The 22,356-nt window shown below is 43.4% G+C and overlaps 1 protein-coding gene across 1 annotated transcript; it reads left to right on the forward strand.

Moving 5' to 3' along the window:
- The first annotated feature begins 1,198 nt into the window (after positions 1-1,198).
- LOC131260274 (uncharacterized) lies at positions 1,199-19,121 on the forward strand. Its single transcript, XM_058261956.1, has 9 exons — positions 1,199-1,266; positions 4,235-4,276; positions 6,801-6,965; positions 7,527-7,647; positions 8,641-8,788; positions 9,134-9,525; positions 13,311-13,466; positions 17,011-17,149; positions 18,065-19,121. The coding sequence occupies exons 1-9, from the start codon at positions 1,199-1,201 to the stop codon at positions 19,000-19,002; spliced, it is 2,169 nt and encodes a 722-aa protein (XP_058117939.1). The 3' UTR covers positions 19,003-19,121.
- Positions 19,122-22,356: the final 3,235 nt, after the last annotated feature.

A 22,356-nucleotide genomic window follows, 5' to 3' on the forward strand; every position in this document is an offset into this window, starting at 1 on the left:
GTTTTTATTAATCAGTAAACAATATTTATATTAAAGTCGTCTAAGCTGATATTAAAGTCATCTAAGAAGACGTATAAATAAATTAATTATTTCACGCTTTGGATTTTCATTCGTTCTATTTCTAGTTTTACGGTAAAATGAAGTAATTAATGGAGACAAGGAATATCTAATGCAATTATCCCACGTTATTCACAAAGTAATAAAAACTGCTACGATGGCTGTACTTCTAGCCGAGCTTAGCATGGCCCAAGGCACACGAACCGAAGGCAATTGGCCGTTGTCGATGAACGATATTATCGCTCCATCTCCACGGGCTAATACAGTTAGGACGATGCACCATACGTCACAACCAATTTGAACAAATGGAAACGAGCATAACATTAATTGCATTATCGCAGCATCGATCAAAACCTTTCTTCCAGAATTGTACCATTGGTGGCAAAGTGTCATCTTTCATCTCCCCGTCTCATTTTCACTCTTTCTTATATTACATCTTTTTTTTTCTCTCTCTCTGCTATTTCCACAGTTGCCGACAAGGTGTGGGCCAACTCAACTCCGGACAGCAGCCACGGTAGAATCCGTCGGCCATTGATTTGCCGTGGAAAAATCGATACCACTCAGGAAGTTTCCCGCGAGGCTCGCCCCCTGTTACTGTCAAACGCTGGATGGTTTTAATATTGCCCAGGCAAACGAAAGGCGTCCGACGGTTCGAAAGAAAAGCATTCCCGGCCGCTAACCACCCGCACGACATCCCTACCCCGTGGCTGCTTCCCGGTCCGATAGAGCGGACGGCGAAATGGTCCTCACTGCAGACGCTCTGCACCGACGCCGCTCGCCAATGTCTGTCAGCATTTTATCGCCGCAGAATCAGGGCCGGAAGCAACACCATCAGCAGCAGCCGGAGCAGCAGCAGCTATACAAAAGGCTGCAGCAACAGAACAGCCTTAGTTAATATCGTACCACATCAGCCGTACCGGGCGTTAGTGTTCACCGCCTAAGGCGCCCTTCCCTGCTGAACGACTTGACGGATCGGATTTTACCGTACCGGTCCGGGCCAGATAGTTATCCGGCCTCTGGAAGCGTTCCGATTCGCCGGATCGAGAGACGAGTGGAGAGGAAACGCACATCCAGCAGGATCATAACGCCTTAGTCATTGTCTTGCGCGCGTTGCATCGTTCGCACCGCCAACTGGGGAAGGATGTTGAAGGAACGGGAAGATCCGGACCAGGAGATATGCAAAGCGCCATCGCCCTCGTCCGAGGACAGGTAACCGTCACTTTTTTCGCTGCCTTCAACATCAGCGTGCCTTGCCTTGCACATGGCGCTATCGTGAAGAAAAAAAAATAAAAGAGCTCGAACCAAAGAATGATGAATAAAAATTGACCCACATTATCCGCGCATAGCTTTAGCTTGCCCGAGCAAGGTGCAGTCGACGATAGCTAGTAAACTGCACGATGATGATATTTAACGAATTTGCTCTAATTACGTTAAGCTTTCTATATTCCATACCTCTGCATGTTGCATGCAGAATAACTGACGTAGCAAGACCGACATTCGACTTCCCATGCATGCATTATTAACAGCGATAACATGCTTCAACTAAGGATGCATGGATAATGCACAAACGCCGACTAGACACAGTGCAAACTAATGACTCATTGAAAATCGCTACGTGCATACCGAACAAGCACCCGGTAGATAACGGCCATTAATTACCAAAGGCGCTCTCGGGATCAAAATTCAAATAGATTGCCGTCCGGGAAAAACCACCGTTCGGTCATCCTGTCGTCCTAGGATTCTACTCTCGTTTGTTGCTTTTCGAGTCTCCACCTGGGTTTGGGGACCGTCTCTTTTCTATTTTCGTCACGCCATCCAAAACGACCCGCAGCTCTACAGGTCTGCACTCTGCAACTATCGGCAAACAATCAATAATTCATCCTTCGAACACCAACCGGAACCTTACGTACCGGGGAACATTCGCCAGGGAAACGAATGGCGTTCGATTCTCAGATCCGAGCAATGGAAAACGAGGAAATCTATCACCGAGCGCATCCCAATGCCTGTGCCGGACCATTATTTACTGGTGGGCAGAGCGGGAAGTAAGAAGTGGTCAGTTTGCAATGATTCGAAAATGAACCTTTCGGCTCGCAAGTGGAAGAAGATAATGCGGACGAATTATTTGTTTCGAACAACTTTATCTCCTTCGTCAGACGAAATCGTAACTAAACTACAGAGACACAAGAAATTGCTCATTAAGTAGTACATTTCTCTGTTACTGGTCGATGACGTAAATTGTTCAGATTAGTGAAACAACCGGTGCTATGAATCTAATATACTAATTCATTTGAGTATATTAGATTCATAACATATAATAAAAGCAGTTACTTTGAACCAAAACAAATTTGGAAACAAACGTAAAAAGAAAATCTCGAGATTTTGGATTTTTAAGTGAACTGATTGAAAACCAGTAGATAAAGAAACACCAGATTTATGTAGTGTTAAATTTAATTTAATACTAAACTTGATATTAATCCTTGAATCTATGCACGGTGTGTGCGCTATATTGTCATTTTTTTAAGTTAACTAAAACCGTTTTATGGTAAACTACTTACAGCTCGAAGTAAAAGTAAACTGGACTTTGAGTTGATTTGATTCAAAATCATCGTGTTAACTACAAATAATCCTTCAAATGAAAATTTAATATTTATCTAGTCGGGAAATTACAGTATATCAACCGGAACATAATTGTCTGTTCTCTTCTGGTGGAAAACGAAGCCGTCCAGATTCGTCCATATACAAACGAAGCATGAACAGCTTGCACTAAGGGCGTGGGACTAGTGTTGCATGTAAATTTTGAACCCAAGCTACGAAGCCTCCAATTTTGAGATGCTTGGGCTTGGGATGACCCGTCCCAAAAAAGGTAGTCCAAAAAGATATACGTATCGTTCCCACGAGTGTAGCCCAACAGAACCCCAATGTTGGTTTGTCTTTCAATTTGCTACCTTCCTTCCGCGTTGGCGTTTGACTAGTCTAGTTGTGTTTGCCTTTGCGAGCATCCGGTATCGTTAGCAACCGTTGCTGTTTGTTGCCTTCCGGAGCGCTGGACCGAGTTTTGTATCCGCATCGAGCTAGGAAATCCTCTTAATGTGTCCGCTTTGGGTCGGGCTCGTAGGCGTCCGTTTTTACATCTCAACATATGGTGTTGGTGAGAACCTTTGCCATCGACGCCTCGACGGCCGATGGATCCGGGTGGTTCCGAGAGGTACTTGGAACGGGACAATAGGCCACGAACAGCCAAATATTCGAGAAAGGTTGGTATGAAATTTCAAGCACCGACAAACGTTACCTTTGGCCTCCGGTGTTGTCCCAAAACTCGGTTCGCTAGTCGTTTCAGCAGAAGACCGGAGGCGCATCAATTCCTGGCATCTTTTCATCGATCTGTGTGTAGGATGAGCGCTTAACAGTTTCCTTTTGATGAATGAAGCAACTAGCAGGTCGGTTGAAAGCCTTGTTGTTTCTATGGCGTTTTGAGAGTTTTGTTGCGAGCAGCCTATGCCTGGTATAATTGAAGTGATATCAAAACATAGAAGATCAAAAAGTACAATCAATTAAATCTCCTTTGATTGAACTACCATGTGACATCGCATTGCCACTCTATTTTTAATAGCTCAATAGCTTTATAGTTCTCTTATATGACAAAACTTGTGAAACAATTCTGCAAAGTACTGAGGTTGAACAAGGATACATGGACATGAAATAGTGTTTTAGAAGTGTTAATTTTTCACAGAAATTTGAAAACCGAACATGAGAACAAATAACTGTTGATCAAACCTACTTAAAGATTATTTAAAAAATGCATTACTCATCATTATTTCAAAGAATTTAAAAGACAAAGTAAAAAGCTCTCTGGAAAAATTTCGTTACCAAACTAAACTCAGTTACCAACCAATTTTCTTTCTTTTATTTTTCATACCTGCGATACGCATGGTTTTAGTGTTAAGAATTATTTCTCTATCGTTATTACTAATAAATCAAAAGAGAAACAAAATAACCTACTACACTCTTCACATTGAATAATGATGTACAATTTCGATAACTCAGCTAAAAGTGTTTTCTACCACATTTATTTGTTTCAACTTCTTTGTTATTTTAACCCTCCATGAAATGATTTCTACCATGTGAGACACACAAAAACATTTTTAGTAACACTGCTTATGTGCCCTTTTCCACGCAGGAAGCTGCACGACTCGGACGCGGACCCCGTCGGATCCCAACGGTAAGTAAAGCCCCGCTTCTCTGTCCAATCGGACACCACAACGGTCGAAAAACCTGTCCCCAAAGATTTGATTTCAATTTGGTTTAAACTCAAACAAATAAACATGTGTAAAAGAATCATTCCGCAGCAACGTTACGCCCCTGGGGCGATAAATAACTGGTTCTGCAGCCACGTCACAGCGGGCGACCGTAAACCGAACGGCTGCGGTTACGTTGTAGCCTTCGGGCCGATTGAATTACCCCGCTCTAAATGCAGTCGCACGATATGGTGCTAAAACACACGCCCAAGTGCACCACCCCGTCCAGTGCGACGCTCATAAAAGGACACGCCAGCACACACACACACACACACATACACATACACCATCGCACACTTGCGAACTAATCGAATCCATCCCCGGGGCAACCACCGAAAGGAACAACAACACGTCTCTTGCTTCAAAATTCCCACCGGAACCAAGCCTGCCCCTCCATCGCCAACCGATACCGACTGGCCCATGGTCTCCATGCAGTTGGGAAAGTGTTGGATATGTATGTTGAAGCATGCTTGCTAAATGAAGTGAAAACCGCACCAAGCGCACACATTCACGAGAAAGTTCACGCTGAAGAATGGCGTGGGTCAGGATGTAGGAATCATTTTACTGCCTTCCTGTTTTTTGCCCTTCCATCGTTGTCCCACGGTGTACAGATTCCGTGTCGTGATACGAACAAGTCCAAGGATAAGTGCAATAGCGTTCAACCTAGGAACCACACGATGGTCGAATGCAGCAACACGCTCGTGGGTTGACTTGACTTTTTGAAACCTTGCATATACAGCGTTATTTGCTGTATTGTGTGTTTATGTGTTGCACTTCTTTTCCTTCCACCAAAGAAAATATGTCCTCAACTGCCCCGCATCTCTGCGTTCACAATTTGTGATTATATTTTATTCTATCCAAATCACAAGACCTTCCGAAGCAGCGCTCTCCGCATGCCCTCAATGTAAAGCCACATAAACCCTATCCCAGGGCCTCGGTTTCATGCTGAAAGCGACCACCGTAAGTGAACACCCTCCAAGGCTGTTGATGGTAGTTAGTTTATTTTTTTGTTCAAACATGCTCAAACGGATGGGCACGTAAAAAGTAAACCCATTTCTTGTCCAGAGCCACTACACCAAGCATAATACTGCTGCTGTTCACAGTACCACTTGTTTGGATGCCAAAGTGGATTACGAATACGGAGCATGCCTCGGTGCCAATATAAAAGGTTTTATGAACAAAATATTATTCCGGTGGTTTAACGCGCAATACAATATCCTTTTCCAGCCGACCGAGCATGAAGTAGATAATAAATATGTTATTATCCGTCGTTTGTAAACCTTTTTTTGTGTATCCATAGTTTGGCCAAATCTTCTTCAGAGAGATTAAAAATTAACAATTTACATTTTATAAACATTTTGTTTATACTACTGTTTCATATAACATAACAATTTTGATTAAAAAATCAACACACTTGTACAGTGTACGAATCGGACAAAAATATTCAACGTGATTATGTATACTCCTACATGTTTCAAAAATTAGCCAAAAAAAAAACAATTTGAATTTGAATCGTTACTAAACTCTATTTTTATTGTGTAATTTCATAATAACGACAACAAATCCAGATTTTTTATTTCAAAGAAAAAGTTTGATAATTTCAACAAAAATAGTTCCATAGACTCAATTATTGTTAAAAACAATCAACCATTTTAATTACTAGACATAGCCTCAATAAGTGTTGAAAAATCTATCATCAACAAAAATATACTTTGTTAAAGTTGTTAGGACAACTTTGCCGATGACGCATAATACAAGGCATAAAGCAAGACACACATATTTTATTTATCTTGTACAGTGGAACTTTTTTTATAACTCAAACAATTAACTTCTTATTGAAAACCATAACCAGTATCTTCCCTGGTAAACTTATTTTATCAAATTGCTCGTCGTACACAATGATTGTTTAATCATCTTTCATTACTTAAAGGTGATCCTTTTCATTAAATTCAATTGAAAAAGTAAGTCTCGGACTGATTTACAAAAGGCCCCCCTGCCAAAGCATGGTAGACCGCCCTAATGCCAAATTAGCACACCCCAAGAGGCTTGGTGAGAGGAATATTCTTCTCGGGCGGCAGTCCCGGACCGGTGTCGTTTCATCATGGGAAACATCTTATTGCCAGCGCGCACGCAAAAGATGTGGAGCGTTTAGGACGGCGGCAATGTTTCAGCTGGCACGTGGAGCCGTTTAAGATAATCTGAATGATTTTATTTTTCCCGTCCCCAAAGGGTTCACGCATTGAGTCGGGAGGTTTGGCATGAAAACATGATATCTTTAAACCAAACGGTGGCACAAATTAGGTGGCGAAGCTCGGTGCTGAATCTTAGCTACGCATTGCGTGCTATTCATTTCAACAATTGTTTGAAATTATCGAACGAAAACCGCTCCCAACGATGGGCACCTCATCTTACTCACCGAAACATTTCATCTTTTCTCTTCCAATACAGAGTTTACAAGAAAACATCCTCCAATCAGTTGCTGACGCTGTACCTCGGCAGCCGGGAGCTTGTTGCCCGAAAGGGAGTAATTGAGCCGCTCAAAGGCGTACTGTACATCGATCCAAAAGTCATCGGCGAGGCTAAAATTTACGGCCAGCTCACACTCACCTTCCGGTAAGTAGAAACGCTTCATCCTGGACAATTTCTCCTTTCCATCATCATCATCATCGCTCAGATCGAAGGACCTCTTGAACTTTTTATAATCACAACTGGTGTCACCGACACCTCCGTGCCGTGTTAGTGAGCGGATGTGCCACAATCTGGACGGTTTTCCACCAAACTCGTATCCCCTGCGGGCCCAAAATGGGCCAAACAAATTGTGCCCCCGAGTTTACTCACGGGAGGATAACATTTTTTTCGCATCCAACCGGTTACGTTAACGGCCACTTGACGTATCCGGTTCACGAGTCCGTAATTTGACCAACGAACTGCCCTCTTCATTAGTGCTCTGCGAATCCTCTCCGGCTCGTTAATGAAAGGGAAGGATGTGGCCGAAGAGCCTGAAAGAAAAAAGACATCAAAAAAAGCTCAGTAATTAATTTTCTTTCCGATCGTACCTTATTGAGTTTATTTCTCTGCTTCTCTTCCTCCCATTTCCCTCATCCTACGACGGAACCGGCGCCGGATCCTGCAATTATGATCGCCCCCTCGAAATTACGCACAACACAACAACAGGTATGGCCGCGAGGACGAGGAGGTGATGGGCCTGAAGTTCTGCAATGAAGCCGTTATTGCCTTACAGCAATTTTGGCCGAGACCGGCGAGCTCCGAGGCGGAAACGTTGACCCCGCTGCAGGTATGTCGGGTGATGGTGTAAGGCACAGCAAAAAGTAATGTTAGGCAGACGCACAAAAAGAAAACTACAAACTTCTTTGTGATGGATTACCGTTCCACCCAATGTCCTTCCGAAAGCACGCAACATAATGGAAGAAAACTTACAAACTCGTTACGAAATTGTTAACCAGGGCAACAAATAATTATTACACAATTTTGCTCGTAGCAAACTGTTGTCTAAAATAATATTTAAGTCAAAATACAAACGACAGTACCATATGACAAACGAGGGAAAAATACATAAATGCTATACCAATATAGATTCCGAATTCATACGTAAAACAAGCTACATTTCCTGTTTTTGTTTTTCTCTTATGCTGGCAAGAGTACACAAATAAATGGATAAAGATAAATTCGTTTCAAGAATTTGTTAGTAGTTTGAAAATGATATTTTTTAGCAATTTTCTTCCAATAAGGAATAGAGGACAAAATAAAATGCATGTATGATTTTATTTTTATCAAAAGGTCGAAGGAGGGAAGTTAACAGAACAGCATTTTGCAAAACTTTCTAACTGGTAGAAATGCGTTAAATAGAAATGGGGCAATAATTCATAATAAACGCCAGCAAGATGATTTGATGGTAGCGTTGTTTTGTGGTAAACCGTACTCCTTCTATTTTTTAGAGAAATTTCACATGATGGTTTTCAAGATTTTTTTCGCAATTTCTTGTAGAAACGATGCAACGTTTCACATTGAATCTGCTTTTACGTGGTTTTGCTTATTAAATTACCTGGTGGCTGATGAAAAAAAACACCAGTATCAAACAAACAGTTACGCAAGTTGCATTAAAAGTTATTAAAAATATAGAAAGTTGCTAGCCTTCACCTTAATTGATGTTCGCTCTTCCTCTTGTTTGCATCGTAACCTACGCATCGCACCTGACACCGGAACCCGACCCGCCAACGCACTCGAACGGCGGCTCGAACTTCAAACGAAACGATCCACGAAACGACAGGAAGCACTCCTGGAGCGGCTCGGAAAAAATGCGATCCCCTTTGCGCTGGAAATTGGCACGCTGGCACCGCCGAGCGTGCAGCTGCTGCCGGCCAAACGCTACACCGGGGCACCCATCGGTACGAGCTACGACGTTCGCGTTTACACGGGTAAGTGCACCGACATCCGGCTGAGATGAGCGCTCTCCACGCCGAAGGGCCGTGCGTTCTGCTACCAAGCGTGAGTGACTTCCGGTCTGCAGAAGCCAGCCTATACGGTCGTCCAAACCGGACTGCCCTCTGCCGGTGGCTAATTGATTTACGATGTCCCTTCCGACGTCGTTGATTGCATCTGTTTTGGTTTCCCTTTCTCTTCGTTTCATTCGACGTTGATTTTTTTTTCTCTCTTTCTCTCTCTCTCGTGTAATATGCGCGGTGTACGGCAATGATGGACCCTGCTTTATCAAATGTCCGGCACAACAACAACAACAACAACGAAACACTCGCACCCTACAGCCGAAGCAGCCGGCGACGAACGTGTCCAGCGTAGATCAACTGTGAGATTAGGTATAAGATTAATCCATAAGATCTGCCTTGATAGCACCAAAGCCCCGGCCGCCCTCGAGACGGCCACCGTCAACAACTCGTTCGGCGATGGCGGCTCCGGTCCGAGCCCCAAAAGCCCACCGGCTCTTGCGCCCCAAAGCTCCATCCAGGGCACGGACAGCAATGCCAACAGTACCACCACCACCACGACCACCATTCCTCGGGCGCTCCGGTTGCGTCTGTCGCCGAAGTCGCTCAAGCTGTCCTCACTCCATCGGCACAGCAGCAGCGTGGACAGCACGAACGGGGGCATCAAGTCGTACGGAGATCATGCCATCATCGAGCTGACGGAAACGAACAAGGTATGTCCCGGGTCGGGAGTTTGGGTGTGTAATTTATGGCGGAAGCCTACGCCGGCAGAATGAATACGCGTCAGCTTACGTGAATTCGAAGACCAGGCCGCAGGATGTGTTCGATTGTTTGCGGGGTGAGCAAAAGAAAATTGAATTCAATTCATCACTTCACTGCTCCATCTGGCGCTGAACCGTCCTGGTGTCGGTATAAAAAAACATTCTTGCCTTTGTCCAGCGACCTTATCGTGCGAAGCATCACTATTCGTACCAGCTGTAGCTATTGTTATATTCTTGCAGAAAAACGATATTTTACATTCTTTTCACTCACATCAGCCAAGCAGTTGGCATGTTCGCGTTTTACATTGCAATTAAATTAAGACCCTATTATCCTTTTCATTCTGATGGAACACATACAGATCTTTTTTAACCAAATTTTTACTAAAGGACATTATTTTCAAAGTAAATTTTATAAGTTTGATCGCTATTTTTCGAAACGCTGCAACTTCGTCATTGTTAAAGATTTTTCTAATCTATAAACGGCTTCCATTTAGTACATTAGTTGATTATCTTTTAGCGTTTTTGAATTGTTATGTACCTTTGTAATAGTTTCATATCGTATATTAACAACATTTTGTGCTTCTTAAATGTGGGAATGAATTTAATGTTTTTTAAATAAGGAAAAACATGTTAACCTTATTTTAAGCTTTGTTTCAAAATGGTTAAAAAGTGAGCTGTTTTGTTGTTTGTTTGAAAATATCTCAAACTAAAAACTTAAAAAAAAAACTATTTTTATAACATACAAAAAAACCACTCGATTTCCTAATGAATTACGAACAAGTTATAACTTTTAGGGGTTTTTTATTTGAATCTAGCACGTTGCTGTTACTCGAGATTTCGTTTTGCAACCTCGTATATTACATTGAAATGAGTCAGCTAAAAACTTAATCGAAGTACAAGCTCAAATACTTGCGTCATACAAGTAATTATTAACATTATGTGCTTTAATATTTCCATGCTTATGATGAAAAACATACACGGCTACTGATTGTGTGTGTTTTTGCCAGCAACACTGTAATTTAAAAATAACACTCCCGCGCTCGAAACGTTTTTCGAACATTAACGGTTGTGCTGACGGTAAACAAGACAACATGCAAAAACACAGCTTCATTAATGATCTTCGCTCAGTGCGTACCTCGACGCGAATCCATCGCGATCCGAGGGGAAATGTCGTTCCCCGAACCCATACGAATCGGAATACGTCGACCTTTGCCAAGGCCAGCGTGCCTGCCGTGCACAAAACGTCGATTTCGCCCGACGTTCGACACGCTGACGCATGCTGTAACGGTTGAAATTAATGCAACGCTTGTTAAACACCAGGCGCCTCCATCGTACGCCGTCTGCCAGCTGGTCGCTCGCCGTGGACTTTTGCCAGCGCCAACGGGCGATGTGCCATGTGCCGGCACAGCAGTGCAGCATCCCGGCAACCATTCCCCCAGGGCTGGGGGTGGTTTGGCACCCAAATGAGTGGAGCCGAGGAATATCGCATTATTGCCGAAGCCCTAACGAGATGTGACAGCGACGTTGGCTGTGTTTTGGGGTCAAAAAAGATTTTTCGCCACCCACGGCCGCACGGTTTCTTTGTATTGCCAGGAGGGAAATGTTGTTGACACAGTCAAGATCCGTGCGAGTGGTCGCCCCGTCTGGCGTATGGACTGGGGGATCACCAACCAGGATTCCTGGAAACATTACAGGCAATGTATGCATTGGATAGGCGGTAACTATTTTGTGTATCATTTATTCATGTTAGTAGACCGAATTACACACACAAACAAGTCCTTGGGGCATGGGGCCGCACCAATGGGCCCTGCTGGTAGCGGGTTTCGATGGGTGCAAACGACATTCTAGTACGCATCAACCTGACGACACGATAACGACCCGGTAGTTGTTTTTGAAGCTATTTTTACCCGTCGGCATAAGTGGGCCTGCTCCGTGGCGGGATTCCAGCAATGCGCAGACCATTCTGCTGGGCACAGGAGAATAAGCAGACAGGCAACGGATTCCCCGGAAGGAAAACAACCAAAATTTTGGGACCCCATTTCCACTCCAACGATAAGATCATCCGGAGACTCCGGCTGCTGCGTTTTGTGTTTGGTTTTATGTTATTCTACTTTTTTACGGCCACCCTCCACATTCTTGCCGGCTATCCAATTATGAAGGTCATTATTTGCGTTGATGATGAGGGATTCATTTCGTCGCACTAGCGTTCACCCCCCTCCCGAGGGGTATCTCGTGCGGAAGAGCCAAACAACGCCTCCCCTTGGCCCGTGTCGCAATGGGCTGGAACCTTTCGGATCGAGTAACCCAAGTGCTGGGCTTTTCCATCTCCACCATCCACTCGACCACGGGAACGCGCATAAGGCAGTCCCATAATTTTCCTACCCAGATAGAGCGCCACCGTACGTCATGGGCTCGTTCGGACCCTTGAGGACCATGAGGAGCGAGCTGTACAACGAACCGTGAATAATTGATTCCCTAGCCTGCCTGTTTCGCCAACGAGCGGTTCGGGAATGTTGCGTAGCGTTGAGAAACCAGAATATGCTTACTTGACTTTTCCTTTCCGAGCTGGACAATGTGCTTTATAAATTGCGGTCCCTCTCGGGGTACTTGAAAACTGAACGGGGCATAATCCTGCTAGCTAATCAAAGAGAGAATTCAATTTGACTTTCGTATCTTCTACCTCGACTTGCACTGTGCTGTTTTATTGTTTTTCATGAATTACACTACATTTTTAAAATAAATAATTCTGTTTCCTATTAGAATCAAAGATATATTTGTGCATCTATTTGAGCCGGCTCGTTCGGACGTGTCCAAAACGCTCTTAAATATCAGCATCAGGCGCTTATGGGAATAATCGGGTCTAGTTCGAAATATTCCAATTTTAACGAAAGGCTTTTCCAATCATTGCATGCACAATATGTAATACCAGGGAAATTCAAAACCTTACCACGATTGGATGAACGCAAATCAGCTGCAGCGCTGTTTACGGCCGCCCATCGGTACTTGCACTAGATTGACGTTCTGATCTGCATTTGCGAAGCTGCCAACGGACGTGACGCGTTGGTTTGGACAAGCTTCTTACCAACGGATGCTTAACACGGCACGGAAACTCCGGCAGAGCTCCGGCGAATCATCACCGGGGATTTGTGGCGCGACCGTGCAGGGGCGAAATGCGGCCAGAATGCGGTACGATTTGAAGGCACGAGGAAGCAGCGCCAAAATTGACATGGCAGCACGTTTTGCCGCAGGAAATTGCGGGAAACGAGCTCCATTAGTCCCAACGAAGCATGGACGAGGATCAGTACTCGGTTTGATTAGTGGAGCAGTTTGAACGATTGGTCTCTACAGAAAAATAGAGCTTCGAGATTTGGTCTTGTCTTTTTGAGATGAACAAATAATGCATTAATCGACTGTAATTTAAGAATATTCCAGTTTTTGGGAAAGATAAAAAGAGAAGAAAAAGTAGATGCAAGTTAAAATATTTAGTTTCACACATGTACTTTTTCATATCAAGCGTTTGAATATAAACCATTCCATATTTAAATAAAGTTCGAATGATGATTAGCTAATTTTTTAATTGGCTGAAATCGGTGCGATGTGTATCTTTTAAAGCATTTGTGGTTTTTGCAGCAGCTATCAGGTCCCAGGTGACGCGCAGATCAACGCGTCAGAACGATTATCCCTTAAACCATTTATTTCAAACCATTTATTCGTTTCGTTTTTCTTTTCTTCCACAGGGACCGCAGGTATCCGTCGACAAGCCATTCCTGTGGGCGGACGGTCGTGTCAATCTGAAAGCATCGCTCAACAAGGCGGCCTACGTGCACGGCGAAAACGTTACCGTTACGCTCGACATCAAGAATGACAGCCGAAAAATTGTGCGGAAAATTCGGGTAAGCTGTGCTCCGTCGCGCGGTCCTTTTCGGAACGGGTAAAGGGAAAAAAGGGACTCTCGTTACGGCTACATGCACATTGTTGCACGGCCCGCTATGTTTCGGGGAAAAGCGCGAATAGCTCGGTTGACCAGCCCGCAATCATACATACGCGATGCTAACCTTTATTCATCCATTTTTTGTACTGTGGAATGTTGTGCCAACCATCAAACCGTGGAATCCGACCACCGTCCGACCAGCGGTAAACCTTTTTACCATGCCAAACAATTGGTCAGGTGCGGTTATTTTTTTTGAGGAAAATCTCAGCACCATTGTTCTGATCCCTCGAATAACCCTCGGGACAGCATATTCTCGTCCCTTTTCCCTAGCGATCGTTTTGACTGCTAGTGGGACTCGCTTGGGCAGAAACCCGATCCAAATCTACGCCGAAGATGTGCCAAATCTATTTTTCGACTTTTGGCACCATTGGGACCTTCTTCTCGAAAAAGCTGTCATCTATACGAGGGGGGGGACCTGTTGAAAGCTGAATAAATCATACGTGCTGTCGTAAAACGTTTGCATTTCATAGGATTTCCCTTTCGGTGGAGGCCGTCAAGTGTGATTTACATAAAAGTTGCAGCCGAAATAATCACAGGACGGTAATATTGTGGAATTCCGGGAATGTTAAAGCATGAAAGTGATTACGGCTCGGTTTTTAATGTGAACCCTTAACGGGTATGACGCAGTGAAATCAAACATTAAACCAAAATAATGTTGATACCCTCTGTTTTTAAACTTTCCTGTTTTGGAACAAAACGTTTTACTAAAACTTTCACAGTGTTTCATTAAAAAATTAAAAATTACCTAAAAATTAACAGCTTCTGCTTGACCCATTGACAAGGTTTTTTGTTGCTTGTCTAGTGTTGTAATTGATTGAACAAATGACAATGGCCGTAACTTTTTTATATTGCTAAAATCTATAACTTCCTTTCTGCCTTCCATTCTTGCAAACGCCTTTCAGCGACAAAGTACCGATGCAATCCAAAACGAATAATTTTTTACATTGTTTCCAAATACGGTTAAATGGAAACATCTAACAAAAATGTTGGCTTTAAAGAACATTAAACCTTTAAGGGTTTACATACTTTTCGCTGTTGTCAGCGCTGCATGTGAGCGCGTAATTGCGTTGTACAAATTACCGAGCACAATGCAAGTATTTTATCCGGATTTGTTGCTGCACAACCCACGGTGCAGTGCATCTGTATTGTTCACTCGCGGCAGAAAATCATCCACCCCCCCGCGACCGAGCGATGTTTTCGTTGGTTTATTAAATTTGCAGGCGCTTCACGGTACATTTATACCAGTACCTCAATCGTGGTACAGTTAAATTATGTTATTGAATGTAATAACCACTGCGAATTTCGATGCGAACAAAACCGGCAAGACGGTTTGACATTCATTGGTCCTTTTCCAATTAGGAAACGTTTCCTTCATTAAAGGAGATTTTTCCTATTCAAATCGATTTGGGTAAGATGTTTCCGATAATTCAGTTTCCATTCAACAATGACTGACGGGTGGCATAACACAACAAATTGAATCATTTAATGTTAGTAAAATGAAAAAAAAATGTTATCGGATACCGTACCTCGAACCGGATACGACTTTAAAGGATTAAACTAGTAGCTTTAAGTTGTTGTTATAATTTTTACTTCATGTGGAAAAATGGACCATATTTTGTTGGCAAGCCATCTTGATTCCTAGGAATTTTTAACCGTCTCATTAAGTCGGAAACAACCTAAGCACTGTAAGACGACCGACGACCGAAGACGAATAAATTAGCCAAGTCAATGGCCTTGCATACTGATAATGATGCTTGCTCAAATAATTTTTCAGCACAAGTTAATCCATTGATGTCCTTAATTAGTGCACGGAACATGCCTACGGCACCGGGGTCCCTAACGCTACGGCAAACAGAGACCTCTAACCCTTTCATGCTTTTCCGTATGTATGTTCGCTCCAGATTGCTTCCATCGTACAGATAACCCTATCTGGTCCCGCTTGTGTCATAACTTTAGCTTTTAGCGTCGTTTCAAACTCCCCGTTAAAAGCGAGCCGTAAGAGGGGAAAAAAGCCAGAAAACAGTACCGACAGTACCGGGAAGCATGAAAATGGTTTGTGCGATTTCCACCTACCACCGGATCGTTTACTCCGCTCGCGTTCGCACGCACGTCGGGCTCGAGCTGGCCATGAATATTCATGAGAATCTTCATCAAAACGAACATCAGATTTCGTACGTGTCTCGAGCCACCGTCCCCGAGCGTTCTCCAACGGAGTCGACACGAAACCAGAGCGGCATGGCGCGGGAAGGTGGTAAGATTTATTTCCACTTTCCACCAAGGCCGGAGTAACACTTGCCCCTCGCTGGACGGCGTGCGAAAAAGCACCAAGGCAAATGGGAAAAAAGAACTGAAAGTTCCATGACGTCCGACAGACTTCCGCCCCCTCCTTAAACCATCCGACGCGCCAAGGTGGAACTGGGCAGAAGTTAATCTGTTTTAGTATCTGAATGTTTATCGTCCCACGCCCGGCAACAAGGACCCACCCCCCCGGATGATGTATCATATACGGGAGGGCTAAGTTGACGCAGGACAATGGATAATAGATATGTATACAAAGAGCGAAGGCTGCCAGCCTGGTTGATGGCAAGGGACACAAAGTTCCATGATTGCAGGGTGAAACCATAGGCCTAAAGTTAACGTAGTCCCACATCAAAGGGGGCAAGTAGCTGTTCGAACATCCAGAGTGACCCTCAACATCTTAACATGCAACGCTCATACTACAATTTTTACTCTGCTTATCCTTATCAATACAGCTATTCCATGTCGTAAGGCTACTTCTCAAATAACAAGACTAGGAAAACAAACAAATGTGGCTTAATATAAAGCTAATCTAAACTTGAATAACAAACCTGGGCAGACCACAGAAGCAAACTTATTTTCTGAACCATAAAATTTTAGATACTTTGAGTGTTCATCAAATATATTTATTCGTAACGTTACGCATTAGTGGGTGCAATTACTAATTTAACTTTAATAGATTTACTAAGCCAAATGTAAATATGAAATTGTTTATTTAACACTCAATTCAATTAAATTCACAATGCACATGCAAAACTCTTTTGAAATCTGAATCTTGAAAAATTAATTAACAACGTTGAAATATTTGCATTAGAATGTATGGAATAGGCCACTGCAGCTAGACTGAATAGATCTTTAGACTTTTGACTTTAGACTTTCCACTCATGAACCACTTGTGGAAGCTTCACACTCAAAACATTTAACCTTTTTGCAAACTATGACAGTACAAATATTTAATCTTTTTTTAAACTATTACAGTGTAACGAAAAGATCTGAAAACACTACCTAGCCATGCTCTGTGTATGCATTAGAAAACCCCCTGTCACATTTTATTGATCTCTGGTTGTTTTGCTTCCGCTTGTTTTATGTTCACATTTGCACACCCGTGCCACGCTCGTCGATGTCCTTCTGGGCTACCGTACATTCAGCTGGTCGCCGTGCAGCACGTCGACGTCTGTATGTTCAGCAACGGTAAATTCAAAAACATCGTCGCCGAGGTGGACGTCAGCAAACATATCGGCCCGGGCGATACGCTTCATGCGTCCTACTCGCTGCTCCCGGTACGAGGTAAGTGATATTTATGGGTTCCGTCCCGTCCACGCCGTCGAAAACGCAGCCGGATGTGATGTATACACAGTGCCGCAGCCGTGTGACTTTTTGGCTTCGACGGCCGCATCGTTGGGAAACATCCTCTTTCCCCAAGTGTAAGGTAAAGGTGTGTTTCGAAAAAAAGGCACACAATGTCCTGCTGTAGCTCCATTCGCGCTATACAATAATCGGAATGGTTTCCAATTTTTCGGTCCCTTGGGGCCATGAAATGGCGTATAGTGTATCACCTTCCAACTGAAGCTCGTCAAAAAAACAAGGGACCGTGACGCACATCACCTGACACTGCTTGCTCGGTGGTGGTTGGGTAAATGGTAAAATGATGGTCAATCAATTGTGGCCATCGATCGTCCCTGGGTGACGCTAAATTCAACAAAAGTTGAAACTTAAGAGCGCGTGTTGCATTCCCAGCACGCTATTAAACCACTTTATATTGACTTGGGTGCGGTGTTGTGTATTTATTGCCAAATTAGGGGCAACATGAGTCATTACATATGTTTCACTTCATATTAACAAAACTAACGGCACATAAATTCCAAAGTCATCATTACCGAGGAACCTCTAAGGTACGTGCATGTACCTGTTCCTAAATAGTTCAAGATACCAGTAAACAATTCCTTACCAATGCTGCGAGGTTTAAGGTTTAACGATTATTGATGGTTTAATTTCAACCGTGACAACAGATCAAACATTTGAATTTTTCACGTTTATGGTAAAAAGAAATTTTTAATGGGAATAAATCTCTTGCTAGACCAGCATCCAATGACTGAAATCTCTTTTTACAAGACCAAGAAAAAGGTTTTTTAGCTAAATACGAATGCATCTTAAAATACCTATTCATACTATTGTATACATTCTTTATTCCATTGCATGTAGGCACCACGAAAAACTGGATCGCTGTGGAAGGTGCCTTATTTAGCAGCAACAGTGCCGACCCGAGCTCGTCCGCCTACAACTCTAAGCTGGCTACCAGCGCCCCCCGGGGCATGCTGTCTGCCGCATCGAGCGGATCTACCGAGGAGAAGAACGTGTTCGCCATCTACGTGTCGTACTACGTCAAGGTGAAGCTAATACTCAGCAGCATGGGCGGTGAGGTCTCGCTCAAGCTCCCGTTCGTCCTGGGCAACGTGGAGCTCAGTAGCGCCGGAGCCAACAAACCGCCGGACACGCTCAGCGGGTTGAAAAAGTTACGCGAGCTACGACACAAATCCACAGCAATTGCCAGCAATGGCGGTGTGGGCGGCAGTCTCGACTTTACGCCCTGCCGGTCACCCCTCTCGAAGGAGCTCAGCGTGCGCGACGTGGACGAACCGGAGGAGGACGATCCGGTGGCGGACGGTAGCCGGGAGGCGTCGGAGAATCGTGTGCGTACCCTGAACCAGCACAACGCAACACAGAGCACGGGCGTCCAGCGGCGGATAGTGGGTTCGTCGGCGGACACGTCACCTTCGGCAGCGTCGGCGGCAACGTCGGCCGCCTCCATCGGCGGCCCGGACCAGTCTCGTGAAGAACAGACCACCATCAACAGCCGCCGGGAGCTGTTCCGAAACTCTAAGTTCAACGACAACCTCAACAGCACGATCGACATCATTACCGAGGACTTCCAGACCATTACGGCCAACATCTCCAACCTGATCAAGTCGGATTCGAGCAAGTCGAACCTGAACGAGGCCGGCGCCTGCCCGCAGGAAATCAGCGTTGAGGCTCAGATCCATTGTCCCCAGTCTGCCCTCGAGGAAATTCCAGCCTGCATTGGAACGCATTCGGAACCGTCGTTGACCGGGACAACCACTCCGCAACCGACCGAACATTGATAATGGAAGGACGTCGCCGGATCGAGAGGACGTCGCCGGATCAACCCGAAAGAACTCTATATTTATACCGTATGTGTGTCTGTTTGTGAGTGTATTTACGAACGATGAGTGTGTGCGTGTGTGTGTTTGCGAGCCTTTAACTGTGGGCTAGAAGAATTGCACCTTTTAGCATTCGAGACACTAGTCAACGAATGGGCAAACACTGTGTTGAACAATCCATTTGAGAGAATAGTCCCATAAGGAAAACCCCAACCAGTGGCGTGGTACTGAATGTAGCGAAACTAGTAAAGTAGAGTAGCAACTAGAAAATCTTATCATGAAACAGCCAAAGCAACAAACAGACAGAGTAATCGACCAAATTCTTACCATGTTTAGACCACATAGCAGCAAAAACCAAAAATAGAAAAGGTAAACCATTTAGAAACAAACTCTAGCCAAACCAAGTAACAAAAATGACTTAAATCGGCAGGGACTGATCGGTCTGAGGAGAACAGCAGAAGCTTTAACTTCTACAATCACGCACCCGTCATTTGGCGAGCTTTGATGGAATGCACTATTAGAGAAAAGAGGCCATCCTTTGTCGACAGATATATCCTACTTCTAGCGAGTTGTAAATGTCTAGTCTATTGCGCAAATGCTCCATAGAAGGGAACTTATGTTAACTACGAGTGTAGGAACTAGATCAAAGGTGACACATTTTCTTGTCAATGTTTGGTCCTAAATCGCGAATCGATCGTACCCTTAATGAGAACTGACTTACCCTAACGGTCAACCCCAGCCTCCAATAGACTTAGGAAACTTTTGGTAACCACAAGCAACGTTAAAAAATAGCAAACCCATACCGTTCCGACCTACAACCGATGCTTTCTAGAGACTGACGGCGCGTGTGTATTTGCACAGAAATCCTAAATCTAAGTTCCATGAACTCCTACTCGCTGGTCCCTGAAAGAGAAGGATGAGGTACGTACGAAACTTGAGCGGTGGAAGGGTTTCGGGTTTCATGGAGTTGGTAGAACGCTGTGAACTTGTCAGTTTAGCCTCCAGCCGTTTATAAGTAAATCATTGATACATATCGCTTTCTTCTTAAAATGCCCTCTTTCGAGTCACGTTTCGACCGTCAAGGGGTAACTTCGTAATGGAAGAACCGATATATCGAAAAGACAAAAAAAACCGATAGACCAACAACATCTGAAAACTATTAGTCTTCAGTGAGTTATTATTACTATCAGACTTTAAAGTCAAAGCGAGGAGATTTATTGCAAGTATGCTACAAATAGTACCCTCAAAGCGGAACCTAAATTAATTTACAAACTTCAAACTTCAATTTCACAAAATTAACTTCCTTCACCTTCCGAATTGAATTGATGCCACTGATTATTTTTCGCATAGTAAGTGCATATTACGACTAAAATGGATGTGTGAATTGAAATAGATTACCATTGCTATTTATAAATGCAAACGTAACTTGTTTGTTGTGTACATATTAAATACAACATAGGATAAAAATTCTTCGATGCGATATGATGTTTTGTGGAATGGCAAACAACGCACATCTGTACGGAGAAAAACTGATGAGATAAAACGCATTCTTTAGTGATAGGAAACCAAAAGAAGACGTTTGAAATTTGTTTGATTTCCACGTGTTGCTTAATTTTACCATTCCCGGTCGGGCATGTCGCACAGGGCATGCGGCCAATCGAGTTGGAACAAGCGGGCAAATTTCGTACTTCGGATGATAAAGTAGAGAAGCAAAAATAATACAAACACACAAAAGTTAATCGCACAAAAAACTCCCATCGTTTAATCCTTTCGATCCCTTCCGCTCCACTTTTTAAGATGCTGTGCATCGCTTGGAAGGGAAGGAAGGAAGCATTCGTAACTCCTCGTGTCCTATCCCCGTTTGTACGATGTGTATGCTAATTAGTACTTCTTACGATGAACTTGATAGATGTAAAATGCTAGTTAAAGATGATAGTAGTGTACCGGTACGGTCCCAGGCAGGAACTACAAAACCGCAACTGCAGCGCACCGTTGTCGGTTCCGTTTTATTTCTCTACACTACGAAGAACACTGTAGCGCCAATTCCTAGTATGTATGTCCGAATATTATACGGTACCGAGATATTGAGCTGGACGAGTAAAATAAATTGATGTTTTGTAAAAATAATGCTCTCGATCGATAGTACATTATTCTTAATACATTGTTTCAATATGAAGATTAATTTTCACTAAATGAATTTCCAGGTACTGCCTATTTTGGGTGTAACTAGTGCACCACCCAGTTATATATATTTTACTGTGAATAAAGCTACCGTAATTTATGTCCGAAAAAAACTACCCAAATTCAATATTTAAAGCCTTGCAGTAGCTAAATCAGCTGATGAAGAAATTCAATTGTGTTTAGCCCTGTTACTCAACAGATCGCAAAACGAACAAGAATCATTTGTGTGTTCATTTTATTGTTTACAAATTGTCTCACAAAATAGTGAAGAATATTCGTACTTTGAACGCCGTACACCCACAGCAAATAATTTCAAAGCACATTTCTTTGGACGGACACTGGTCTAAATCGGAGGCTTTGGTTCTTTTAACCGAAAGACGAACAAAAACATCCTTCGTTAAAAGATCATCCTTGACGATAACGGGTGATGGTTAAGCAAATAGTTACCTTCAGATTCAAACCCTTCCCAAAAAAAGGAATCGTTGCAGGTGGGCGAATTTTGCCCGCGTTCTAGATGACATGTTTACATTCCTTCCGGGCCATTCCAAGGGAAAGAGCCTGAATAATGGTAAATTTCTATGAATTTTATTTTCTTATACCTTCACTCTGTTATCGCTCGTCCAACACCGTGACGACCAGATCGTGAATACATATTTACAGAAGAAGTTCAGCGGGCGTAAAAGAAGAAAAGAATCACCGTGAAGATCCGTGCGATATTTGGCCTCCCCGGCGCGGAAAAGTATGAGCTGGATAACGTAAGAAAAACAACATGAATAATTTGGTTGCTTGCTTATTTGAGCTGCTTGCTTATTTGAGAAAAAAATTACAACCAAGAGGATATCTTAGGGACTTGAATAGTTTTAGCATAGAGTTTTGAAAGCTAATAACTCTTTATCTTAGACATACAGTTAATCGTTACAGCTACCCAAAGCTTTCAAAATTTAAAAAAAGCTTTACTGTAAATGCCAACCCAACAATAACTGACACAAACTGTACATAATTCTTAGGGATTAATGTTGTCAAAGGTAGATTAGAGAATAAATACGGAAAGCGACTTTTAAGTACGTGCCCATGGAATCCTTCTCCCTTTTTCAAACCCTCTCTGTAGTCTAATCCTTCTCGATTCAATTCATT

The sequence above is a fragment of the Anopheles coustani genome, chromosome 3 (assembly GCF_943734705.1).
Source record: "Anopheles coustani chromosome 3, idAnoCousDA_361_x.2, whole genome shotgun sequence".
NCBI lineage: Eukaryota > Metazoa > Arthropoda > Insecta > Diptera > Culicidae > Anopheles > Anopheles coustani.